The sequence below is a fragment of the Passer montanus genome, unplaced genomic scaffold, assembly GCF_014805655.1.
Source record: "Passer montanus isolate IOZ18808 unplaced genomic scaffold, ASM1480565v1 scaffold175, whole genome shotgun sequence".
NCBI classification, from domain to species: Eukaryota; Metazoa; Chordata; class Aves; order Passeriformes; family Passeridae; genus Passer; species Passer montanus.
Genome location: NW_024364826.1, coordinates 502320 through 528674, shown reverse-complemented (window position 1 = coordinate 528674; position 26355 = coordinate 502320). Strand labels below are relative to the sequence as shown.

The 26355-nt window shown below is 59.6% G+C and overlaps 1 protein-coding gene across 11 annotated transcripts in view; it reads left to right on the top strand.

Moving 5' to 3' along the window:
• The first annotated feature begins 1551 nt into the window (after positions 1 to 1551).
• The window catches only part of ARAP1 (ArfGAP with RhoGAP domain, ankyrin repeat and PH domain 1), a 35536-nt gene continuing 10732 nt past the window's right edge, over positions 1552 to 26355 (top strand). For 2 of the 11 annotated variants that reach the window (XR_005627028.1, XM_039704450.1), the window contains exons 1-16: positions 5746 to 5909; positions 8920 to 9647; positions 15684 to 15832; positions 17359 to 17426; positions 18309 to 18412; positions 18896 to 19066; positions 20646 to 20715; positions 20994 to 21114; positions 21230 to 21435; positions 21783 to 21889; positions 21972 to 22171; positions 22268 to 22353; positions 23479 to 23661; positions 24618 to 24792; positions 25804 to 25938; positions 26203 to 26338. Coding sequence is in view for 10 of the 11 variants with exons in the window: in XM_039704450.1 (XP_039560384.1) it covers positions 8998 to 9647; positions 15684 to 15832; positions 17359 to 17426; positions 18309 to 18412; positions 18896 to 19066; positions 20646 to 20715; positions 20994 to 21114; positions 21230 to 21435; positions 21783 to 21889; positions 21972 to 22171; positions 22268 to 22353; positions 23479 to 23661; positions 24618 to 24792; positions 25804 to 25938; positions 26203 to 26338 (2561 nt within the window). In the remaining variant the exon portion in view is untranslated. Of the gene's footprint in view, positions 1725 to 5743; positions 5910 to 7078; positions 7211 to 8919; positions 9648 to 10630; positions 11199 to 15683; positions 15833 to 17358; positions 17427 to 17533; positions 18154 to 18308; positions 18413 to 18895; positions 19067 to 20645; positions 20716 to 20993; positions 21115 to 21229; positions 21436 to 21782; positions 21890 to 21971; positions 22172 to 22267; positions 22354 to 23478; positions 23662 to 24617; positions 24793 to 25803; positions 25939 to 26202; positions 26339 to 26355 lie in introns of those variants that run through there. The other 9 variants (XM_039704447.1, XM_039704445.1, XM_039704452.1 and 6 more) reach the window with 9 other exon arrangements.

The following is a 26355-nucleotide window of genomic DNA, read 5'->3' as shown; positions in this document are numbered from 1 at the left end:
TCCAGGGGGGTTCTGGGTGGTGGTGATGCCACCAGAGGGTGACAGAGAAACCCCTAAAATTAATTTCCACTGGACACTAATTAGGCATGAGGCTACACAGCCCTTGTAGTTGGTTTTCCCACAGCCCCATCCCAGCCAGTACCACCAGTACATTTCCCCCAAAACTTCCTCTGGGAGAGGAGACATGGGGGGCTGAACTTTGGGGGCACTCCGGGGGATACATCCTGGCTTCTCCAGCAGGAGAATACTGGGGAACAGAGCTGTTACTCCCAGGATTGTGGGCCCTTTGTGGAGCCCTGGGACTCTTGTCTCCTCCTGGGGTGCACCCAGGGGCAAAGCTACTTGTGCACCCCACTTCTGGCCTCCTAGTGCTGTGGCAGCCCAACAGCCCAGCAGGCCCCAGCCCTCGTCTGTGCCCCAGCAGGGTCTTGGTGGGTGGCATTGTCCAGCGTGTGCCATTCTCTGTCACCTGTGGGGCTGGGCTGGGCACTAGGGACTTGCTGCCTTCCCATTTCTCCTGTTAATTTCCACCCACCACACCCTCCACCCCCTCCCACCCTCCTGCACCGGTCCAAATTAAAAATAGAACCCAATTAAAAAGGAACCTGGCCACCACCCGCCTGGCAGGTTGGAAATGGAGCCGAACTGGATACAGGGCACACTGCAGCAGCTCTGGAGCCAGGGGGACATGTAGCAGGGCAGGTGATGGGGTAAAGCTCTTGTGGGGAGGGTTTAGGGCTGTCAGCTCTGGGAGTACAGCTGGAGACCCAGAGCTGCAGTGCCAGAGAGAGAAGATGGCTCCAGAGGGAAATGGAATATGCTCTGGCACGTGCCTGGTGCCGGGGGGTTTGAGAAGAGCTGGGGTGCAGGTAGGATATATGGGGGGGGCAGTGATCTCAGGGCTGTGCTGGGGACATCCTCAGCTACTGGCATGGGTCGTTCCTGAAATGCTGCTGGGAAGGACTACAGGGCTTCAGCCCTTCAGGGATCGGGCTGGGGCATTGCTGCTAGCCCCTGGGGACTCAGCACTTTGCTGTATGACACCCCCGAACTGGGTGAGGCCATGGCACCCTTATCCTCTGCCAAAGGCTCGGGGGGTATCCCCCCAGATGGAGCCGAAGGTGCGGGATGGGAGAGCAGGGGCATGTGGTTGGTTCTGGGGAGCAGGATGGGATAACGTGGGGGATGTGATGGCTCCGGGGAGTGGGGTAGGGAGCGGGGGGATGTTTGGGGTATTTCACACTGTCCCCCTGGCTGAGCACCATGCCCGGAGTGTGGGGCAGAGCTGGCCCCTCCTGCCCGTGGCCTGGCGTGGGCGAGGGGCCGAGCAGGGGGGGCATTCCCACCCCCGGAGCCGGCAGCCAGCGTGTCCCGCTCCCCGAGCGCCGGGATGAAAGGACCATTGTCCCAGGCTGGGCAGCCGTGAGGGCTGGCTATGGACACCCCACATCCCCTCTGCGTCCCCAAGCCCTCCCACTCTCCTTCTTACCCCCCACTAAGACCTTGGGAATTGTGTGGGGCGGCAAGAACCCCCCACACAACCCACTTATTATTTTTTTTTTTGGGGGAAAGTCCTGGCAGTCTTCCCCTTGAATCCTGTTTCCATGAGGCAGCCAAAGCTCCGTGCGGGAACAAGCCCGGGCCTGGCAAGGGGGGCCCGGAGTGCCCCCGCCCCGGGAAGCGCCCCGGCATCCTCTGGGAGCCGCCGCTGGCAGCGGACAGAGGTACAGGGTGCTCCGGGGGGGCTGCAGGGGCAGCCCCGGCTTGGGCGGGGGGCGGCGGGGGGCACTGCGCCTTCTCAGCGCGGCTTCTCCCCCCGGCAGGTCCTCTTTCTTTCCACGTGTTTCTGTGGGTCCCTGGGCGGGGGTACTGGGGATACTGGGAGCTGCTGGGGCGGTGGGGGGAGTATGGATTGTTCCCCGGCTCAGGTGTGACAGTGGTGTGCCCCCCCAGCCCCCCGACTGGGGTACTCTAGCCCAGTGTACCCCAGCTCAGCCCCGGTACTCCCCAGCCAAATTCCAGTGTGCCCCAGCTCGCTCTCAGCTCGAATGCAATACGCTCCAGTTCCCCCCCCAGCGCAATCCCAGTACATCCCAGCTCCACCCTGCTTCAATTCCAGTATGCTCCAGCTTCCCCCCAGGAGACCCCAGTTCTCCCCCCGGCAGACTCCAGCTCGCCCCCAGCACAGCCGAGTTCAATCCCAGCTCAACCCCAGTGCGCTCCAGCTGAGCCCTGCTACTCCCCAGGTGTCCCCCAGCTGCCCCAGGCAGACCCCAACTCATTCCCAGTGCACCCCCACTAAATCCCAATATACCCCAGCTCACCTCAGCACATCCCAGCTCAATTCCAGTTCATCCCAGTTTAATCCCAGTATTCCCCAGCTCCCCCCAGCACATCCCAGCTCCTCCCTAGTGTATTCCAATTCACCCCAACACTTTCCAGCTCAATACCAGCACACCTCAGCTTAACCCCAGTATATCCCAGCTCCCCTGAGCAGACCCCAGCTCAGCCCCAGTATAACCCAGCTCGGTCCCAGTCTCCAGGGAGCCCTGGCATTGCTGGTAGCTCTCGTTCCTGTGCCACTGCAGGGGTCCTACTGCCCGGTTGGGGTGAGTGACACGTTTGGGGATCCTGGGTGGTTGTGCTGCCGATGCCGGGGGTGAAGCTGGGAAAAGGGGACCCTGAGGGCCCAGCTGGCAGATTTGTTTTCTGCTGGGGATCTGGCCTGTCCCTGTTCATAGCCAAAAAACAGCGTCAGCTGCGGCTGTGCCAGGGCCCCTGCCAGCAATGCCTGTGCCACACCAACCACCACCAATAGCAGCCAGATGCCAGGTGATGCTGGTCGTGGGCTTCCCTTGCTTTCCTCCTCCTCTTCCTCACTGCTTCCCCGTCTGTCTGGTGAGGCCTGGAGCTTTGCCAGTGCTGTGCAGCTGGAACTGGGATGGTGGTTGCTTTGTCCTCCAGTAATGGCAAGCTGGTTCCATGGGACACCTTCACACTGCTGGGACCCTCGGGTTGGTGTTTGGGGTGCCCACGGGCTGCACCTGCACGGGGGGTTCCTAGGTCTAGCACCATTGCAGGGACAGCAATTCTAATCTGTGGGCTCAGCCCCAAAAACCAATTTTGGGAGTGCTAGGGGTGGGTGGCTATTCTGGGGTGCTGGGAGAAAGGTAGCAAGGAAAGCTCCCCCAAGAGCTTATGGTGGTTTTCTGGGGGTGCTCCAGCAGCTACTGGGGATGCGTTATTATGGGCCACAGCCAGGACATCAGGGATAGGGGTATTTAGAGCAATATTGAGGATGCATTTGCTGCCAGAACTTAGCCTCAGAACAAAGTGAGCCCTTGAGATTTTAGGGGTGTCTTGTGGGAAGCAGGGAGTGATGCAGCTCCTGTGGCAGGACTCTGTGGCTGTGGGGGGTTTGATGCTTGGGGACGCTTTGCAGATGGGTCCCCTGAATCTACAGATGGGGGAGAGCCTGGCTGTGTAGAAAGTCATTTACAAACTGGGAGTGGGTGAATGTGGTTGGTGGTCCCTGTACTTCTGTCCCTGCTGCAGCATCCCCTGGCTTGGCTTGTCTGCAGTGCTGTGGTGGCCAGGGGGATCCAGGGGATGGCCCTGGTATGGTGTGACCCTGCTGTTGGGGACAGCATGGGCTAGAGTTGCACCCCAATGAGCATGAAGAGGAGGCTGGAGGGCATCAGGGCTGGAAAAGGGTACACCCCACCCACAGTGGGAGGGGTCACCCCTTCCCGATGGCACTTTCACTTCCCACTTATGGGAAAGTGAAACAGGGACCTGCACGGTTTTAGTGCTGACATCGGCTGATGGGGCTGATTTCTCACGGAGGAAGGAGGTGCCGTGCTTCCCAGGGGGACCCATCAGGCACCCATCCTCTGCAGCCAGGCTGTTGGCACAGCTCCCCCAGCATCACCAGACACTGGGGCTCCTCTGGGGTGGCTGTGCACGTGGGATTTGGCTTCCTGACCTAGTTTGCTGGCAGCTTCCATAAAGTGTGTCAGGAGCTGAGAGCATTCCAGTGGAACTCAGTGGGTAGCGACAGCATTGCCAGATGTGTTTACCCCTTTTCATGAAGGCCCTCACAACTTTTCACAGTTGTTTGCGTTTTCTGGCTGGATTTCCCCATTTCTGGTTGGATCGTGGGATTTGGCTTCCTGACCTAGTTTGCTGGCAGCTTCCATAAAGTGTGTCAGGAGCTGAGAGCATTCCAGTGGAACTCAGTGGGTAGTGACAGCATTGCCAGATGTGTTTACCTCTTTTCTGTCTGGATTTCTCCATTTCTGGTTGGAATTACCACTTTTTTGACTGTATTTGCTAATTTCTGGCTGTATTAGCCCCTTTTCTGGCTAGATTTGTGAGGCAGGCAGCAACGCTTTGGAAGGGAATGCTGTTTGCTGATGCAAACTCATCTGTTTGTTGGCGCCACAGTCTGGGACCTGTTTCACCTTCCCAGGTTTTACTTCCATGGGGGAAGGGGAATGCAGGTGGGACCTCAGGGAAACGAGGAACCCTCAGTTTTCTTGCCCCCTTGTCCCTAACTTCTCACCCACCTCATCACTGCCCACCTTCCACCTCTATGTAACACACCCTCCATCTGCATGTAGAGGAACCTGGGGCAGTTCTCCTGTCGGGGCACACCCTGGTGTGTGTGTGTGAGCCCTCAGGCCCCCAAACAGGGGGCTGGGCACCCTCTGGCTTCTTCACATGAACCATCTGGAAATGGCAACTCATGGCAGAGGGAGGAGGCTCCAGAGAAGCAATACCACCCCTGGATTGTGATTCCACAAGCCTGAACTTGATCCCTGCACAGCGCCTGCGGGGGGGGGTTGAATATCATTTGCAATTTCTTTGGCTGAGAAGATCTTGAAAATGAAAAAGCCTCACCCTCCCAGAAAATATTTTGGGTGCTGCTGAGCAGATGGGCACCCACTGAGGTGGAGTGTGGAGGGTTTGGGTGGGAAGGGGTCTGTGGAGTGCTGTCCTGGGACCCTTCGTTTGCTCTGGGATAATCCCTGCCTGCTGAGCATTCTGCTTGGGCACTTTCGGGGTGAGGATGTGGTGCTTTTGATTCCCAGCTGGGTGGGGAATCTGTGGTAGCCCTGGGAGGTCTGCTGGGGACATCACATTCACCCCCCGGATCCAGCAGGGACACTGGTGACATTGGCCTCATTCTGGCTGGCCGTGGCCCTTTGTCTGAGGGTCTCTTCTTAATTCAGGCAGGAAAGGGTAAAAATCGCTGTGTTGTGAGTCTGGTTGCCCAGTGCTGCTGGAGCTTGGTGGCTGAAGAAGCCCCTTCCCACTGTGGCCAGCCCTGTTCCCACAGGTCCTTCTGCCACTTGGCTCTGTCCCCTGTGCCCACAGGAATGCTGGTGGGTAACAGCTTGCTGCCCTCTCTGGGAATCCACAGGAGTCCCGGGTGTTGGGACATGGCAGCCATGTGCCTGCTTGTCCAGCAGCCAGAGTTTGGCTTGTCCTGCTGCCCCACAACGCCCTGTCCTTGGTACCTGGTTCCTGCCGCAGTCGTGCTGAGCTCTCACTTCCCAGAGATCACCCTGCCTGGCTCTTCCTTCCTCTCCTGAGAGCCCTGCCCCGTCCTTCTGTCACCCAGGGCTCACACCGCCCCAGGACCCGGCCTTCTTGTCCCTCATGGCAGCTGTGGTCAGCACATCACCGCACTGAGGCCTCACGGCTCTGCTGGGCCTGCGGTGGCTGTTGCACCACATCCTAGCTCACGGCTCCGCTCGGCTTTCCGGAAAGTTCCCATTGCTGAGGCGGCGTTTGAGGAAGTCCTGGGGCGGGCAGAGACCCCTTGGCAAACCTCCACCGCGCCGGCTGGACCACAGGCAGGCTGGCCGCCTCCTTCTGCTGAGCCGAGGGACCCTGTGCTGCTGGTAATTAGCTTTCCTTGATTAATGAGCCCACAGACCTGGGGAAGGGGAACGTGGCGTGCAGGCAGGGTGTGCCTACAATGGAGGAGGAATTGCAGTGGGAACTGGATGTATCAAGTGGGTGCCAGACACCCAGCAGGGCTCCTGTGCTGGATTTTCCTGGCTCATGGCCACTGTTCTGGGTGCCATGGAAAGGACAGGCAGGGAAGAGCTGTGGGATGGCCACCACTTTATTACCTGGTGCTTGGGTGCTGAGTGCAGCCCTGTCAGTGACATACTGATGGCCCTGGTCACACTACTCGATTACTGGCACGTCCTTAGGGGTAGCATTGATTACCCAGGGGAAGCTGGAGCCAGTGAAGGCAGCATGCTCACCCGTCACTTCCAGCCAGAGCCCATAGCTTCCATGGCATACACAGCTCCTTAATTGAACACACCCAGCCCTCATCAGTGCCCACGGCCCTGAGAGAGTGATGGGATGCAGTGGGAGAAGGGTGGGCACACCCCTGCATCACGGGGGGCTACTCCCTGGGCCAGCATGCCCAGCTCTGCTGGGGGAAGAGGTGCATCCCAAATGCTCTCTTGAGCTGAGGGCCTCTGAGGTGGGCTGGGGTAGCTGCAGAAGCCCCCAGAAAAGCAGCCAACACCCAAGTTTGGGGATGGAGGGGTTTGCCGAGCCCCTTGGCCAGAAAAAGGGAACCAGCACCAGGCCTCCCCAGATCCTTCATCCCCAGCACTGGGAGAGTGAGGGCTGTGTGGGTTTGGGATGGGGCTGAGGGGTCTGCTCCTCATTTATTTATTTGGCATCCTAACTTATCCCCCCAGAGCACCAGCCACAGTGCCAGGGTGCTGGCAGCCCTTGCCGTTCCCTCCTCACACCATTTGTCCAGCCTTTAAGTCTCTTACAAAACAGCCCCTGTGGTGTTGCCTAATCCCGGGGAGGAATGCAGTGGGTCAGCACTGGGAGGATTTGTGCTTGCCAGGGGCCACAGCCAGAGTTACCCCCCAAACCCCAGCAGGCAGCTGGGTTATGGCATCTCCCTGTCTTGGTTTTGCTTCTGGAATATCCTCATCTTGTTTAGCACAGGGGTTAAATGATTAATGACTGAAGGAGGGAACCTAGCAAAGGCCTGATGAATTATTTACTTGGAGAGGGCAAAGGGCCTGAAGCAACGGGGAGCTGCCAGCCTGGCACACCGGGGACCCTGCACTTCCCTCGCTGGAGTTGTGTCCCCATCCCCGTCCCTGGTGAGCAGCAAGGAGGGCCCTCAGCCATCCCAGAGAGTGCTGGGACAGCGCCAGTGGTGAGTGCTGGTGCAGCTGTCCCTTCCTGATAGGCGTGTCCCACCACTGCATCAATGTCCTGGCACAGCAGGGGATGTTGGCACTGGTGTCAGTGGGTGACATTGATGGTGATTCCTTGGCTCTAGCCAGGACAGGGGGCATTTGTGGGAACCCATACTGGTGTCACTGTGTTCCCTCTGCTCCTCCAGAGCCTGTGCCCAGCTGGGGTTGAGCCCTCCTGTGCTGGTGTCACTGGGATGTGGTGACAGCAATGTCACCACACTTATCCAATCACTTATCCATTTTCAGTAATAGATGAGGACTTTCTACGTGTGGAGGTGGAAGATAGAATTTTATTCTGATTCAGGGATTTTTGTGGTGCTGGTTGGGATTGCTGGGACCAGTTCTGGGTCCTAGGTGCTGCTGATTTCTCTGGTGCTGCCAGCAAGGAGCCACAGGGGTCAGCCAGCCCTGAGTCCCTGTTGCTCCTTCCTTGGACACTTGGTCCATGGAGCCTGAAGCAAAGCCAAACTGTACCTGGAAGTGCCAGGGAAGTGGCACTGTGGCCACATCCCGGCAGCACCACTGAGATGCTGGTGTCTCGAGGTGTAGGGGTCACTGGCTGAGGGACCCCATGGTGCCTGAGGCTCGGCAGGGTCCAGTTAGTGCCGGGCTGAGAGCGAGCCTTGCTCAGCTGTGCACTTTGCACCGAAACCGCAAGCGCTGCCGAGGACCTGCCTGAGTCACAGCAAATGTGACTCTGACGGCAGAGCAGACTGGCCTATTTTCAGCTCCAGGAAATCCTCTGGCTCCTTCTTAGCAGGTCTAGAAAAACCTCCAGCAAACACAAAATAACATGGTGCCGGGGTCACGAGCATGTGTGTGCCGGCATGACAGGATCTGCTTCCTGCCTGGAGCCTGCCGAGGCCATGATGCTGGTGGGTGGGAAGGGCAGGGTATCCCATCTGCTGCTTGTTGGGAAAACAGGGATTTGCCCTGCCAACAGCAGGGTGTGGGATGGGTGTTCTGCAGCAGGAGCTGGGACACCAGGTGAGCCCCACGTCCCAAGCTCTGGATGCCACAAGGGCACTCTGCTAGGTGTGTGCACCAAGGGTGCTGCACAGGTGCTCTGCCAGCACTCCAGGGTGTGGTGCCATGCTAGAGCAATGCCAAGGACAGACAGGGCTCCGGAGCTGGAAGCAATGCCATGGTGGGCATACGGTCTGTGAGGAGGGGTTTGGTGCGGTTTGTGCTGGGGGCAGCCTGGGAGATGGGACAGCCTTCTGGATCCAACTGTCCATGTCACTCTATCCTGGCTTGCTGCTGTAAACCAGAGGAGCTGCATCCTGGAGGGTGACAGCCCTGAGGTGCAGCCAGCAGCTCCCCTGCCCTTGAATTGTGCATAGTCAGGCATATTCCCTGATTATCCACCCAATGTGGATAATCCCCTACTTCTCTGTCCTACAGGCCAAATGTCACCCCCTGGGACCAAGCTGGGGCCCCATGGAGACTTTATCTCTAAAGGGATGGCCTCTATGTTTCAATGCCTAAATTGGGACCCTCCAGCATTTCCACAATCCTGCAGCCCCCCAGTTCAGGACTGGATGATCTGGGGGACACAGCCATAGGAAAACCAGGTTGCTTCATTGAGAATGTTGGTTTTGGGACTCCAGGCTTCACCTGTTGTGTGTTTTGGGACTGATCCTGATCCTGTTGTCTCCATTCCCAGGTCCTGATGTCATCCTGAGCCTTGCTGGCAACAGAAGATGCACTGAGTGGTGCAGGTTTCTGTGGCCAGCCCCCTGCCATGGAGGAGGAGGGATCTCTGCCGGTGGCCGCCTGGCTTTCCGCCTTCCACCTCGACCAGTATGTGGAGAACTTCCAGCAAAACGGGCTGTGCTCAGTGTGGGACTGCCGGGCTCTGACGGACGAGGGGCTCACCCGCCTTGGGGTGCTGCTGCCCGGCCACCGCCGCCGCATCCTCCTGGGGCTGCAGAAAGCCTTTGCTGAGGCCCCACTGCCTGCTGGGACCCACCAGCCCCCTGCCACCAAACCTGTCCCCATGAAACGCCACATCTTCCGCCTGGGCACTGCAGCAGGGCCGGAGCAGCTGGAGCCCCGGGGCCCGCCAGTGCCCGGTGGGACCCCACTGCTGGAGCCAGACAGGGCTGCAAGCTTCACCCCGCTGCCCCCACCCATCCCACCGAGGGTGGGCTGCCGCCCTCCCCTCAAATTCTCAGCACCACTATCGGGGGACAGCCCCGAGCCACCCCCTGCATCCTGCAGCCATCTCCCAGCCCTGGAGGACCCCTCTCCACCGGCCCCTGGGGCGAGACCCCCATTGCCGCCACTGCCGGCCAAGCGACACCAACTGGAAACCAAGTGCCAGAGCCTGAAGAGCCCCCCACTGCCTGACCGTCCCCCCGTGCTGCCCCCCAGGGCTGTGTCCCAGAGGAGGTAAGGGGGGTGGCAGGGGCATGGGCTTGGGGATGCCCCAAGGCGACTGGGTCTGTGTGGGGGGCTACTGTGATGTGGGTGGGACCGGCAGGGTCACGACATGGGTTGCCTGGGGTACCTATGCTCTCCCCAGACCTTAGCACATCTCCTGGGGGTACCCCCAGCCCCAGCACGTCCCCTGGGGGTACTCCTGCCCCAGGCCACAGCACATTTCCCTGGGCTACCAGCACCAGGGTGGGAGGTGCTGAAATATTAATTTTGGCTCTGTCTGGATGTATCCACCCTGATATCCCAGTCACCCAGGTCACCCCCGCCTGGAATGGGCTGGGGTGCAATCCCTGCAACAATGTAGAGCCCTGCCTTCCCCCACCTGCAGTGTAGGCAGTGCTGAAGCCTGAGGAACTCTTAACACACAGACAATGAACCGCCGGGCACAGGGAACATGGGGCAAAGCTGCTGCCAGCTGCTGTGGCCAGATGACATGGGAGCAGGCTGGAATTTCAGGACAGCAGCACTTGCAGCCCCCCCTTTCATGTCCCAACCCACTCAGCACGCTCCCAAATCCTGCAGAGCACAGGCAGATATGGAGTGAGGACTGGGGCAGACAAGCTCCTGGATGCCAGCATCCTCCCAGGATGAGGCGGGGGAATGTCACCAAGCTTGTGTGGTCTCTCCCACCCCAGGAGTCCTTCCCTGCAACTTCTCCAGCACCCACTGGCTCTAAGGGATATACTCCTGGAGATGGGGATTCTAGCTGGTCTCCTGAGGTGGGTCCTGGGAGCGAGGGCTGAGTTTGTTCTGACTGATGGTGCCGGATGGGACCATCCAGCTGGACTGATGGTGCTGGATGTGCGTAGTCAGGATGAGAATGGGAGGGGGGCGGCTGGGTTTCCCCTCCAGCTTCCCATCCCTGCGTCCCAATGGGCTTTTTGTGGTAAGGTGGGTGGAGGTGATCCCTCTGCCCCTGCTCTGACCCCTACCTGCTGGGATGCTGAGCGCGGGAGGGGGCTCAGGCAGCTCATGTGGGGGGCTGGCATGCCATGGGGTGGGCAGCACCTGTCCCCGGGGCTCCTTGGACTTCAGATCAACAGTGTCCATCCTGGCACCCCAGGAACTCTTCCCACCACTGCATTTCTGCCGTGAGATAGTCACCCAAATCCTCCTGGAGCCACTCTCCATGCTGCCCTGGCCAGGAAGCTGCCCGAGCACGATGAGACCGATGGATGCCACTTTGGTGGAGGCTGTGGCAACTGTGCTGGCTGGGTGCCAGCTGTGCTGGTTTGGTGCCAGCTGTGCTGGCTGGGTGCCAGCTGTGCCGCGGGTTCAGCGCCCTCCGTGCTGGCTGTTTGATGCCGGCCGTGCCGCGGGTTCTTCCTGAGGATTTGAGGGTTCGGTGTTCGACATGCCGCCGCTTCGGCCATCTCAGGAAGTCTTGCTGTTTTAGCCAGTGCAGAGGAAGTGCCGGGGCGAGAAGCTCCGCTCCCCGCCGGCCTCCCGCAGCCCTCCCCGCGGTGCCGAGCGGTCCCACCGTGGTTCCCGTCACCTGCCCAGGTAGGAGGGCACGGCTGGCAGTGTGTGCCGCACGGGAGCAGCCGGCGGGGCCGGGCCGAGGGGGTTTGGGATGGGATCGAGCGCTGCCGGGCGCGCCTGTGGCTCCGCCGGCTCCAGCGGCGTTTCCTGCCCCGGCCTGCGTGCCCGCGGGCGGTGCGGGTGTCCCGGTTCCTGCTGCTGCCCCGGGATCGGGCGTTCCGCCGCGGAACCGCCGCTGCCCGGCCTGGCACGGCACCCCGAAGGCCGGGATTCCCGCCTGGAGCTGCCCCGCGGGATCTGGGGGTGCATAAGGGTCCCTTGGGGGCTGCATGCAGGACCCTGTGACTCAGGACGGGATGGGCATATGGCCTCGCCCGGCAGCGGTGGCTGAACAGCATCCCTGGACACAGAGTGCTCCAGGGGCTTGGGGGACTCTGGGGTCACCGTGGCAGAGCCCCGGGGGCTGTGCCAGTGTGGCACAGGTGGGTGGCCACAGGGCCTGGCACCTGGTGTGCCATCATGCACTCATGGGTTACACATATGTGTTGGTGCTTGGTAGTGACAGAAGGGAACATGTATGGGGTGTGAGAGTGTGTGTGTGTGTTTATATACTTCTCACATAGATCCTGAGGCTGTAGTGAATATATACAGGAGAAGATCTGTGCATCCATGTGTATGTTATATGTGTACTGTGTGGATATGTTGGGGAGTTCAGAACTAACCAGCTGAATCCCAAAACTCTGATTTCAAAAGTTACTTTAACTGTATGACCAGGAATATATTGGTACAGGTGGTTCTTGTTTTGAGAACGTTTTGAAAATAAAGAGCTATCATTTCCTAAGAAATTCTTCTCTCTGAGGGTGGTGAGGCCCTGGCACAGGCTGCCCAGAGAAGTTGGGTCTGCCCCATCCCTGGAAGTGTTCAAAGCTGGGTAGGGTGCGGCTTGGAATAACATGGGGTTGTAGATGTCCCTGCCCATGGCATGAGATAAGCTTTAAAGTCTTTTCTCAACCAAACCATTGCATAGTTCTATGGCTCTTTGGCCAGTGCTGGTGCCTGGCCATGCCAGGATGGGTGGAGGAGGTGCTGTGGTGCAGGGCAGCTGGCACGGATGGGGGGTGCACTCAGGAGGGGGAGGATATGTCACCCTATGGTGGGTGTTGGGTCCTGGCTCCATGTGTGGGGCAGCATCTGCTGGGAGCTTGGGGAGCTATGCACACTGGGGCTGCCTGGGGTGATGGGTGACTGGCCAAAGGGTGCTGCTGTTGGCCCCAAACCCATCTCCTGCCCCCTGGGGGGATCTGACCTGGGTCCTGTCAATATGAAAGACCTGCGATTGGGGGGGATGCTGCTGGGCTGCCCAAGGACCAGCAACAGTGGGGGATGCTTGCCCATGCTGGGGCTGATGGTTGCTCGTGTCTGGATAATCCTTGCCCACGCTGAGCCAATGCCCACATCAGGGTGATGTTTGCCCAGGTCTGGATGGCACTTGCCCACATCAGGGTGATGTTTGCCCAGGTCTGGATGGCACTTGCCCACATCAGGGTGGTGTTTGCCCAGGTCTGGATGGTACTTGCCCACATCAGGGTGATGCTCACTGCATCCAGGCCGGGACTGGGGCTCTTTGCTGTGAGGCAGCTGCATTGGTCTGGCCCTGTCTCTGGGTGGGAATGAGACCCCACCATAACCCCCTGTGGAGGTGGAAGTGCCCACAGGGGAGGGATCTCTGAGAATGAGGGTTGAGGAAGAGCTGGAGCACCCCTGTGTATGCAGACAGCCTGGGAGCAGAGCAAGTGACCTGGGCATTTCTGGGGTGACACCATCCACCCATCTCCCCTCACTTCCTGCTGTGCTGCCGTGGTCCCTGGCGCTTCCTCCTAGCTGCTTGCAGAGCCATATTGTGGTTTCCTCCAGGCCATGATCAACTCTGAGTTCTCACCATCCCCCCCAACCCTGGGCCACCCCAAGCATTTCTGTGCTAGGAGGTGACAGGATCATCCCAACCCTGCTGGGTGTGGGTTGTCTGTACCTCCCACGGGTGGATGGCACAGCTGTGTTCAACACTGGGAGCTCTCTCTCAGCAGCTCTAGACTTCATGCCACCCTCCCAATGCCAGCAGCGGGGCTGTGAGCCCGCCAGTTTTGGCCACTGGTGGCTCAGACCTAGCCACCCCACAGAGGATCCCATGAGCATGTCTGCATCCTGATTGTGGGATGAGGCTGACAGTGAGGGGGGCACACCCTCTCCATGCCCAGGAGATGGTCTAGGGATTAGAGCAGCCCCCTGAGCAGCTGGCAGGGGGAGGGGGTTGTAGAAAGCGATATCCAAGGAAGTGATGCCAGAAGACTCCTTTTCGGAGGGCTGGGTGAGCTGGGCAGGGGTGGTGGCCTGGGCAGAGGTGTGGCTTTGGGGTGGTGTCTGTGGGAGAGCAGCCCTCTCTGCCTCCCTTAGAAGAGAGGCCTAGATAAAGGGTGGCATTAAATGTGCTGATCAGATAAGGGACAGCACATAAAGCACTGGTTTGCCACTTCTCTAATGGCAGAGGTGGGAGCAGCCAGACCCTGCCTGGAGCAGGACTGGCATGCTTTGGGCATGCTGCATAGGGGTCCAGGGAGTGCAGGGGGTGATGGGGCACCCATGCCACCCCATGGAGCCATGGGGGGACATGAAGCCCAGGGATGCTACAGCAGCTGATGGTGATGGGTGGAGCAGGCAGACCAGTGGGGAGGGTGTTTTGGGAAACTGGGCTGTTATTTGTGCCTGAGCTCTGTGGGTGCCCACCCTGCTAGCCCCTGGCATGGTGGGGCTAGGGGCTGCACAGGACTGGGGCTGAGCCAGAAGCCCTCCTGAGAAGTCCCCGTCCAGTAGATGGGGTTGTCCTGGCCTGAGGCTTGCCATCTCACTGCTGGCCATGGGGCTTGTGTTGCAGCCCCCCAACCACACCCCAGGGGCAAACACCATCCTGGGGGGCTGCACTGATGCAGACCCCAGCCAGGCTCTTGCTGGAGGCTCTGTGGCTTGTGCAGTGTCACCTCTGGGTCTCTGCACACCTGGGTGCTCCAGCAGCTCCTGCCTGGTGGTGTTGGGAGCTGTGCAGGCTGCTCTACTGCCCACACTCCCCTGCCCATGCTCCCCTCCTTCCCTGCCAGCATGCCCTAATGTATGGATGGTTGTGGCTGGTTCCCATGGAAATAGCTGCTGAGAAATGAGGTCAGGCTGACCCCGGGAGAGCCAGCACTCCCATCCTCCCCTGCTTCCTGCTCCAGCCAGGGAGAAGTTTCTTCTCCCAAGCTAAGGGAAGCTCTTGTGCACAAGCCATGGTGCTGGGAGGCACATCCCCAGCATCCTTGGGGATGTGTGATGATGGCATCCTTGGCCATGGAATCATGGGATCACAGAATGGCTTGGATTGGATGGGACCTTAAAGCTCATTTAGTTCCACCCCTCTTGCCAAGGGAGGGGCACCTCCCACTAGACCAGGTTGCTCCAAAGCCCCATCCCACCTGGACTTGAACATTTCCAGGCATGGGGCAGTCACAGCATCTCTGGGCAACCTGTGCCAGGGCCTCACCACCCTCAGAGGGAAGAACTTCTTCCCAATATCCAGTCTAACCAGCTGTTCCTTTTTGTGGCTGCAGTGGGAGATAGCTGGGGCAAGGATGGGGATGGTGTCAGCCTCCAGGTCCCCTGAGGCTCACCTACCTGGGGCTTGGGGTGGAAATTCTGCCCACTGTCTCTGCCCTGGATTCAGGGATGTTTCAAAGGTACCTTGTGTTTTTATACCCTGGAGAAACTTCTTAACTTCCTGCCCTTGAAAACACCATTACCCCAGAGGTTTCTATTGATTGCCCGTCACCTTTCAGCCTCAGGAAGACAGGAAGCAAGGAACAGGAGGTAGGAGTGGCTGAGCCCAGCTGCTCAGGCTCAGTGGAGAGGAGGACGGTCCCCATGGTCCCTCTCCTTGCTGGTCAAGGTTTTGGGGCTGGGGGCATTCCTCACTGAGCCAGGAGAAGCTCCATTTCCAGGATTTCTTGCTGCTGTAGCAGCCACCCTGGATTTCCAGTGTCCACTCCACCAGAAGGAAGCTGGTGGTACAGAGCATCCCTAGGACCCCCGTCCTGCTCAAGGCCACTTGCAAACCAGCTAAGGAAGCAACTCTGCCATTGTTTAGACTGGAGGAAAGAAAACAACCTGCACTGGGATGTGGCTTCAAGGATGTGGGTGGCTTGGGGTGTCCCAGAGTCAGATAAGGATCCTGAGCCGTGAAGCAAACACAGGGGAGTGAGGTTGGATGCCAGGAAAACATTTCCAGGCTAGAAGAGTAGTCATATAACCCAAGCACAGGAAAGGCTTTACCGTGGTGTCCTAGGAATTGGTTTGTGGGTCTGGGTCTGCTGGGGGTTTGGTCCCTTTTGGTGATCCTCTGTGACCCCCCTGCAGGTGTGTCAGGGTTGGGAAGTGAGGCAGGGGCTGGCATAAGGCAGTTCTTGCTGCTCTCTCCCACAGCATCCCTGTGAAGGAGGAGGTGCCCATCCCTGAAAGGGCACCCGGTGTCACTCTGCCCTCCCAGCTTCCCCCGCCTCGCACCAGGGCGCCAGCGCCGCCGCCACCACCACTGCCCTCCAAGGCCACCCTTCCCTTCGTGCCAGAGTTTGGTGAGTACAAGGGGGCCTCTCCACGCTTCCCCTGTCACAAATCTTGCCTTGGGATAGCTGGCTGCCAGTCCATCAGCACCCATCCCATGGGTGCTGTGCCTTCCTTCTAGTCAGCTTGTTCCTCTGTCCTTGCTGAGGTCTCTTTCTTCTCTGTCCCCTTTCTTGCCTTCTGGGCTGGGGAGGTCGGGGGTGCAAGACCTGGGCTGGGGGATTTAGGGTGTGTGAGGTCTGAGCAGGGGACTTCAGGGAAGGGGTGTAAGACCTGGGTTGGTAGTTTCAGGGGATGTGGACTGAGGATTTGGGTGCAGCCTCTCCTGGGGCAGAGCAAAGGTTTCTGTGGGTGCTGGAAGCACCCACACTCACTCACAGAGGAAAAGTGAACCTATTAGGGGGGTGAAATGCAGATGTCGCTGATTCTGGGGTCCCAGGATGCCTTTGCATCCCCCAGCCCCATCCTCAGGGTGTCCCTGGGGCTCAGCCAACTGCAGGGAGCAATGCTGAGCTGGGGACCCCCATGGGAAGGTGAAGGTTTGGTCTCAGGGTGCAGTCCTGCTGGGACTGTACTTCAGCTGGAATGGCTCTGCTGGAAGGAAGAAGAAGGGCTGAGTTGTGTGGGGTGCTGGGTGCCTCTCAAGGCCAGCAGCCCTGCAGGAAGCAGCACTGGTTTAACTGGGATCTGGGGTGTGTTTCAGAAGCTGGGAGAAGCCGTGGACAGGTTATCAGGACAGAGATTATCTGTGTGTTGGGGGGTGCAGAGAGGAAAGCTGCTCCCACCCTGATGGGTCTGGGATGCAGAGTTTGCAGGGGGTTTCTATGGTGCCAAGGTGAGCATCTACCTGTTCCCCTCAAGCCCCTGTAGCCTGAGAGCATCCTCACCTGCTGCCAGGGCCCAAACACCATCATCTGGGTTGTGGTTTTGGGACGAATCTGATCCAAATTCTCAGTGGGATTTGGGAGTGGGTGTCTGCCAGGGCCAGGCTGTCTGGGGCCACTTGTTCCCTGTGGAGTTACAATCCTGACCAGGATTCCTGCTGATGTGGGTGCTGGGTGAAGAGGAACCATCTCTTGTTCCCATCATCATCTGGGATCTCATTTCCACGGTGCACAAGCTCGGGAGCTGATAAGGAATGGGAGAGGAGGGAGGGGAATCCACCCTGGAAAACAAGCTGTGGAAAAAGCCCCTGGGAACCCCCAGCAGCAGGAGCTCCCAGGCAGAGACACAGGAGCCTGGATGGGGCCATGGTGCTGGGGCTGGTGTCACCAAGGTCCCTTCTGGCGAGGCCAGGAGTCACGACAGTGCCGGGAAGTGCCACTCGCAGGACTTTGCCCTTTCCCAGCTCTCCCGCAAACTCCTTGATAAAACCTTTGTTATCACAGGAATGGGGTGGTTATTTGTTCAAGGGCAAAGCAAGGAGAAGCCAGCCATGTCTGTATCACCTTCCCCACAGGCTCTGGGGTAGCAGGGGGAATTGGGACCCCTTGCTCCACCCCAGCTGATTCCCAGCATCTTCCCTCTCCTTTGCCAGATGACTCAGACTACGAGGACTCGGCGTGGGAGGAGGAACTAGCCAGACCGACGGGGGAGATGGCCAAGGTTGGTCCCACCATGGGCCTGGAGGTGGGCAGGAGCTAGCAGGGTGACTGACCCTAAGGACAGGTACCTTGGGATGATCCAGAGATACTGATTAGGGCTGGAGGAGCATGTTGGCAGTGACTAGAGAGAGCTTCTGCTTCACTGAGCACCCACTGGGTCTCCCACATGTTGCTAGGAGGTACCCCCTGGGTTTCCCATGGGGGCTGGAACGTCAGGGTTTCCAGGGAGCACCCACTGTGTCTCCCATGGGGGTTGGAACCCCAGAGATGGTACTCGGTTCTTCAGTGTCCTTTCGAAGTATCTGTCAGGTCTTTCAGTGGTGCTGGGACTCAAGGGTCCCTGGGGAGCACCCACCAGGTCTCACCCAAGTGCCCCCAAGCATTCACTGGGTCCTCTGGGTCTCCAGGGGTCACCCACAGCTGTGCAGCACACCACACATGCCCAGAGTGTGTGCTAGTAGACATCTCCAGCACTGCATCTTGAATGTAATCCCTGGATTGTGAATTTCCACATGCCTCCCTCGCTCTCTGGGATGGGAATGGATGGATTTGAGGAGCCCCAGAAGCTGCAGAACTCCCTGAACACCTGAAGCCCCCATCCACCTTGGTTTGGGAACACCAGGGCCAAGGAGGCAATGCCAGATTTCTGATGAAGCTCCGACATTTTAGCTGCTACAAATAACCATCCTGGTGTTCAGCTCCAACCTTGGCTACACTTTCTTCTCTCTGTGAGCCTCAGCATGCCTCTTCCTGGGCACCTTGGCACTGGGGATGGGCTGGTGACATGGCATCAGGTCCCCTCTCCTTCCTTCCACCCTGCACCCTCACGCTGCGGTGGCGGCACCAAGGAGACCTGAGATGTCACCCGTGTGTGTCTCTGCAGGAGGATGCTGAGCCCAGGATGGGGCAGCCACGGTCCGTGCGTTTCAACAGCCTTTTCAGTGAAGATGAGTTTGGCGAGGACCCCCCCAGTGCATCCCCTGCCAGGTACAGCTTGGCTGCAGTGCTGTGTGCAGAGCACCTGCGTGTGGTGCTGTGTGTGTGTACCAGGGGGTGTTTCTGTTTGTGGGGGGCTGTGAGCACGGGCAGAGAGCTCTTGTGCATGGCAGGGCAGGCGAGTGCACAGGTCAGGGCCTCTTGTGTCTGCACAGCTCCATGGTGTGCATGCAGATGGGCACAGGCAGGACCTGTGTGTGTGAGCAGGCAGCAGCTCTGTGCATCACTGGGTTGGGGCTGTAGTCCTGGGGGTGCCCCTGTCCCCCTTCCTCAGGCCTGGACTGTCCCTGAGACTGGGGGACACGCTGGGACTCCACCGAGGGGACTGTCCCCAGTGTCCCCGCTTGCATACAGCTGGCCTGCATTGCCTGCGCCTCAGGGAAGGTCACAGGGAGGCTGAAGCATGCCGGGGAACCTCAGCCCCTCCCTGGACCTGCCAGCTCTTAACCCCCTCCCTCGGCTCCTCATCCCCAGTGGTGGCAGCAGCTGGAGTGACAGGGACCCCAGCCTGCACCCGCCTGCACCCGACGCCTTCCCTAGCAGCATCCCCGGAACATTCAGTGACAGCATGGAGGGCACCGCTGCCACCAGCCTGCTGTCACCCACCATCAGAGCAGGGTGGCTGGACAAGAACCCGCCACAGGGGTGAGTGATGTACCGGGGGTCCCTGTGTGACATAGAAGAGTAATTGTCCCCTCCTTTTTCTCACCTGTTATTCCTGCTCATGGGGGTGTACTTTTGCTTTGGTGAAGATCCATTGCTAGGGGTTCCTTCCACTCCATCCTAACCTGTGAATTAGGCTAGAAACACCCATTTTTTTTGTGAAAGAGCCTTTCTCAGAGCAGGTGTCACCAGTTGTTGTACTGACTTTGCTGAGAAGGGGAGGCTGCAGCTCAGCCTTCCTCTCATCACTGGGAAAAGAGCTGCTTTTCCTCTGGGGGAGCCCTGGAATAGCAGTGACCACAAGAGAAGCTGTCAGGGATGAGGTGGGGTGTGTGGGCTGAGCTGTGCATTTGGGATCGCTGGGTTTGCTGCAGGAGGAGGTGGTGATAGCCCCTATCCCATGGGATAGCAGCCCCAGATCCTGGGCTCATGGTGGATAGTCAGAGTGGTGCAACAGTAAAAGAGGGGAAGTGCTGGGCTTGTGTCTGTGTGCTCCATGGTGAGCAAGGCAGGGAGTCATGGGGAGCCAGTGATCCCCCAGGGAGTCTAGTGAGCCCAGTGAGCACAACCAACACAGTGTGCACAGGGAGCCCACCCTAAGAGCCCCTGCACTAGCTGGGAGGCAACAATCAAGCAGGAGATGTGATGATGGATGTTTGGGAGCTTCTTAATCTGGGCTCCGAGTAAGCCCTGAGGCAGCAGTTCCACCGAGGAGGAAGCTCAGCTGTTTGCAACAGAGCAGTCGTGCTGCTGGGGAAGTGAGAGCAGCTGGAAGGTCCCTGGGAAACTGCTCCAGCAAACTTTTCCTGAGTAAACAAGCCCTTGAGCAGCCATGTCCCTGCTGCCACAACAGACCCCAGCCCCACCAGCACGGGGGGACCTGGATGTTCAGTGCTGGTAGGGGGCTGCATGGCAGGGCTTGCTGGAGCTGTGTTGGAAAGGGCTTGGCTCCTCCTGCAGCCCTAATGCTAAAGCTATGGGCTGAAGAGTGTTCTCCCTTTTCCTGTGGTGCATGGTTGCTCTGCCTTCTCAGCTGGGGAGGGCAAAGGGGTCTCTGGTGGGCTGTCTTCCAGCCCCCAGAGGGTCCTGCCTCTCATCTGTATCCCCATCCTGACAGAGATACACAGCTTCTTCCTCTGCTCTGGTGCCACTGACCCCTCCTGGAATGTGTCTCCTGGATTGAATCCTGCCTAGCTGTTACAGGCAGCCCTTGTTCTCAGCTCCATGTTTTAATTGGTGCCTTGGAGGAAAGCATGAAGTCCCCGTTGCTATCCCCAACAGCAACATGAGGGCACGGGATCAAGGGCTGGGGACTTCAAGGGCTGGCTGGGACAGGCCTCTTATCCCTGTGCAGGATAGAGGACTGGGGATATAGCACCACATCAAGGGCTGGGGACACAAGTCAGAATGGAGGGCTGGGGACATTGAGGGCTGGGGACACAGGGCAGGATCAATGCCGAGGTGGCCCCAGGCTTTTGGCAATTGGGGCGTGAACATGCAAGCAGAATCATCCTGAGTTCAAGGGCGTCCCCTCCAATGGGTCCCTCCGGTCCCCTCCCAGGTCCTACATCTACCAGAAGCGCTGGGTGAAGCTTGACACTGACTACCTCCGCTATTTTGACAGTGAAAAGGTGGGTGGAGAAGATGGATCTGGGGGTTTGGGATGGGAAGGTGGCAGAGGAGCTGCCCCAGCAGGGCCACCTCCCTCTGGGCATCCCAACTCGGAGATGTGGCTGTACCAAGGGTCAGTATCCCAGGGAGCAGCCGTGACTGGGGGCTGGGGATGGGATGTGGGAGGCTCAGAGCCTCCTGGCCATTGGAGCTGGAGCACTGGGAGCCTGGGGCACTAACCGCCCCATTTCCCCGAGGCCACAGACATGAGCAGCGTGTCTCCCACTCCCTGACCCAGGATATCTACTCCAAGCGGCTCATTCCCGTCTCCTCCATCTCCCGCGTCTCCAGCGTTGGGGACCAGAAATTCGAGGTTGTCACCAACAACCGCAACTTTGTGTTCCGGGCTGAGAATGATGGTGAGTGACAGGGCTCCCTGGTCCCCAGCTCCTCTCCCTTCCCAGCCCAAGGGATGAGTCCCATTGGCTCCTGGGCTCAGGCTGATGCTGAGCTGTCTCGCCTTTGGCCCCACAGCGGACCGCAATGAGTGGATACGGACCCTGCAGCAGACTGCAGAGGAGCGGAAGAGCAAAGCTGGAGCCAGGACATCCACGTCCTTAGCTGCTGACAGTGCCACTGAGCCGGCCGATAAGAGTGGCTTCCTGGAGCTGCGGGGCTTTAAGCACAAGCTCTTTGTGGTGGTGGCTGGGGACAAAGTGTTCCTTTACAAGAATGCGGAGGTGGGTTGCTGGGGGGGCTGTGGCACTATGGGGACCCCTTCCCTTTGCACTCCCAGCCTGAGCAGAGCAGCAGTGAGCCAGGGCACCCAGCCTGCCACCATCCCTCAAACAGGGACAGCACAGAAGCCACAGGGTGCTGCCCTCTGAGCCCTCCCTCTCTGCTGGCTCTGAGCCTTGGGATCTCCCAGGAGCATGACATCCACTGTAGCTGCTTCCAGAGTTTGTGGTGCCCTAGGAACACCCAGAATGAGAGCTGGGCAGTGAAAGGACAGAGTTACCCCAGCTCCCAGGCACTGGATCCCATCATCCATCCCCCACTTCATCCCTTGCCCACCCTCCCCCACCAGGACTATCGGCTGGGGATTGGCATCACCTACATCGCGATGAATGTGGGGAACGTCAAGGAGGTGGATCGCCGGGGCTTTGACCTCACCACACCATACAGGATCTTCAGGTGAACCCAGGGTGGGGAGGGGGTGCTGAGGGTGCTGCCCACCCCGAGCCATGGCTTATCTCACCCCCATCCCTCCTGGCAGCTTCTCTGCTGACTCGGAGCAGGAGAAGGAGGAGTGGGTGGAGGCCATGCAGCAGTCCATCACTGAGGCACTCTCCAACTCGGAGGTGGCCGAGAGGATCTGGGCGGTGGAGTCCAACCGCTTCTGTGCCGACTGCGGCTCCCCCAAACCCGACTGGGCCTCCATCAACCTCTGTGTTGTCATCTGCAAGAGATGTGCAGGTACCCGTATCCAGAGTGGCACAAATAGGGATCCCTGGGGACCCCCAGACCTTTCCCAGCCCGGAATGGGTCCCTAATGGCTCATCTCGCCGGCAGGGGAACACCGGGGGCTGGGCCCTGGCATCACCAAAGTCCGGAGCTTGAAGATGGACAGGAAGGTGTGGACTGAGGAGCTGATCGAGGTAGTGGCACAGACCAGTCCCAAAAAGCCCTTTTTTGGGGGGCAACACCCTGTTCCTGCTGCATTATGGAGCTGCTGGCTGTGGGCTGGGGGGGTGCTGGAGCACGGCAGGGCTCCTCCAGGCTGATTCCAGGCCTTTGGGGGGACACCGTGGTGCGGCTTGGCTGGGGAGAGGACCCCCGGCAGCCTTTTCATCTGTCCCTGTGGAGCCCTGGCAGCAGTTCAGCACGCCGGTAAGGCCACAGACAGCCGGTGTCTCCTTGTCCCTGGTTGTGAGGTGGCTGTGGAGGGCTGGAGTGGCTGTGGGCTGGAGCAGGGCCGAGGGCAGGGCAGCCCCCGGAGCGGAATGGCCGCCGGCGCGCAGGAATGTGGCGGCGCAGCCAGGGCCGGGAATGGGTGGGCGGGGGCAGCTGGGATTCGTTTCAAGACCTAACCTGGCAGCCATTTCCCGCCGGCAGAGCCTGCCTGGCTCCGTTCTTCCCATCTGTCCTGCTCACATCCTGCATTCCTCCTTGGCGTCCCACCCGCGCAGCCCCCGCCTCCAGCGCTGCCTGCTCCCCGAGCTCCCAAACGCTTCCAGCTGCTGCCTGCGGCTGCTCCCTTTCCCCTCCCCTCTCTGGGAACCCTGCCTGAATCCACCCCGGCAGCCCCAGGGCCCGAGCTCGCACCGCCCCTTCTCCTCCCTCGATGCACCCATTGCAGCCCTAAGAACTGCGGGGTGCTGGCAGTGTCCCGAGGGCATTGAGGAGATGTGTGTCTGCCTGAGAAATCCCCTAATGGCACTGCTCAGCTGTGGCTAGCGGCATGGCAAAGGGCCACCAAAAGCACTTTGAATCTGTCCCCGAGGGTACCGAGCACCACCCCACCTCCCACAGCTGGGTGCTGCTTTCCAGATGTGGCTCTCCGGGGCAGGAAGGGGAGCTGGCGGCCATGGGGGCTGTCAGATGCTGCGTGCCTGCAGTGGGTGGGTGCACCTGCACCCTGCCCAGCCCCACTCCCCACTCCCCATCCATGCTCTTCCTGCACCCCACTCTTCCTCCCGGGCAGCACCCTGCCCCCCAGCAAAGCCCCCCGCATGCCCCAGCAGTATGGTCACACTGGCGTCTCCTTGTCATTGTTTCCACAGCTCTTCCAGCAGTTTGGCAACGCAATGGCCAACCAGTTTTGGGCTGCAAATGTGCCTCCCAGCGAGGCCATCAGCCCCACCAGTGGCAGCCAGGAGAGGAGGCGCTTCCTCATCGCCAAATACCGGGAGGGCAAGTACCGTCAGTACCACCCGCTCTTCGGCAACCAGGAGGAGCTGGACAGGGTCAGTGGCCCCCTGGGATGGGCACCCTCCTGGGGGTTTGCCTGAGCTGGGGTCCTGAGGCTCTTTGGGGAGTGAAGTCTGTGTCCAAGCAGACTGCCCACCATACCTCCCTGCCTGTATCCCCCCAGCCCCCATTGCACACGCTGTGTCCTCACTGTGCACCCCAAGCCAAAGTCTGGGCTCTCCAGAAAGGATGAGCCAGCTGTGGGAACAGGGTAACATCCCTGCCGTGGGGTGTAACCAGCTTCATGACCAGGGTGGAGAGACGTGTCCGAGATGGGATCTCCCTACCACAGCCAGGCAGCCCCAGGGTTGGGGGCTCCAGGTTTACCTCTCCCTCGCCTGGAAATTGTTTTGGGCTCAAGCTCTGCGCTGGATGGGTCTTAGGGGGGCTGGTGCTGGGGCACACCCCAGTTGAGGCAGTTTGATATCCCTCCCCAGGAGTACCTGCTCAGTACTGCTAATCACCACCCATGGCACTCATTCCCAGTGCCAGCTGTTGGCAGGGTGCCAGACTAGAGCGGTCACACAAGGAACACCACACATGGAATGCCATCCTGGCACTCTGGCTGCTGATCTTCACCTCCTGCTCTGCCATGGCTTTGCCCCTGCCGTGGCTTTTCCAGTGTTTTTACAAGCAGTGGGGGTGCATGGGGGGCCCAGGCAGCCGAGGGAATTCGCATGTGGGCTTGTTTGTTTTCCTACTCTGGCTTGGCCGGCCCGCCCCGCTGCCGTATGACTTCACCCCGGCTCCTTAAGGGAGGGATTCGCTGCCGGCTCCAAACTTTTTCTCCCAGTTTGAGCCTCCTTTGTTCTGACCAGGCGGCTGGGAGGCGGCCGGGAGGCGGCCGGGGGTCCGGCAGCTTGCTGAACTCGCCCGGCTCCTTTTGCCGGGGATCTCCTCCTCCTCGGTTGGAGCCATCTGCTTCACCACTGGCCTCCCGGCTCTGCTGCAGGCTCTGTGTGCGGCCGTCACCACCAGTGACCTGGCAGAGACGCAGGCTCTGCTCTTCTGTGGGGCATCGGTGACCTGTGACACCGGGGACCCCCAGTGCCCAACGCCCCTGGCCCTGGCTGAGAGAAGTGGGCAGCGGCTGCAGATGGAGTTCCTGCTCCACAACAAAACCTCAGGTAAGAGCTGACCCCCTTGAAGCTCCACCATGAGCTCACACCCACTGACAACATTCCCGGAGTTGCTGCTGGGGTGTTCTGGGGGACACAGCTATGTTTGGAGCTGGTCCCAGCTCTCTGTGCTGCCCTGCAGCTTCCTGGCAGGAGGCTCTCCGTCTGCTGGCACTGTCCAGGGTCTGTGTACTCTGAGAGAGGGAAGAGAGGCTTTGGGGAACCCCTGCACCCCTGGGAGCTCGATCCCAGCTGGGAACACAGGTCTGGAGCCCAGCTGGGGATGCAGGCAGGTACCAGAAGAGATAGGAGAGAGAATTCCCACACTGCATTCCAGGCAGCTTCAAGGGACATTCCTTTGTCAGATGGGCAGCCCCCACCTCCAGCACGTCCCTGGGGCAGGAGGGCTGGCCCCCTAATGACCAGTCCCATTCTGCTGGATGTGCACCCCAGCCCCTGTACTTGACTCCAGAAGGGCTGACAGTGCCCATGGGATCTGTACCCTAATATAGGTGTTGGGCAAGTGGGCAGGAACACTTGGGCAGGTGGAACAGAGGTGTGGGGGGCTGGCCAGCACCTGCCAGAGCTGTCACCTCCCTCCTTGCCTTGGCAGCCAAGTCTGTCCTGCATTCCTGCGGAAGTTGGAATTTGCCCAGGTCTGGGGCTGGCCCAGCTCTTCCTGACGTGTCAGCACTAAAGGTGTCTGGGAGAGCTGCGAGGCCTCCCAGGCCACCCCAGTGAGCCAGAGAAATCCAAAGCTTGGGCTCACATTGTTCACATCCAGTCCCAGCTCCATGCTTAGGGAGCGGCTTTGCGGAGGACTCAGGATATGGAATGACTCCCAGGCAGCCCTGGATTTGGATACCAGCACTGTTCCTTGCACCCCAGCTGTGCTGTGGTGGGAGCTCGGGCTGCAGCCTGTGAGATGCTCCTTGTGCTGAGATGGGGGGGACCCAGCTGCCTTGTGGGGCTGGGGGAACAGGGCAGCTCCCCATGACAGAGTGATCTCCCTGCTTGCAGAGCCGCCACGCCTGGAGATGGTGTGCAGTGAGGAGAAGCCCTACTCCGTGCACCTGCCCTCCATTACCCACAATGGCTTCCTCTACAAGACCCCCTCCATGGTCAAGCCCATCAGTGAGCGGAAGGGCCCAGAAGGTACATTTGTGAGACAGGGAAAAGGGAGCTGGGAGATTGATAGCAATTTCCCCTGTGAAGGGAAATTGCACCCTCCCCTGTTCTCTCAGGCATTGAAAAGGTGGTGTGGGGAAGTGCAGCACTGCTTGGTAGCCTGGTTTGCTGGGTGGTCACATCCGATGGGCACCCAGTGGGCGCTGCTGGAGTGCTCAGGCTGGCTTGGTGGGTGCCGTGGGGCGGGCCAGAGCTCAGGGAGGCTGCTGAGTGCTCTCCTGTGCCGTGCAGAGTTCAGCAGGCGGTGGTGCACGCTGCAGGACGGCGTGCTCAGCTACTATGAGAATGACCGTAACACTGTGCCCAACGGCGAGATCAGGGTGGAGGAAATTGTCTGCCTGGTGAACAACCCACTCCATGCCCATGGGTAAGGCTGCATTCCCC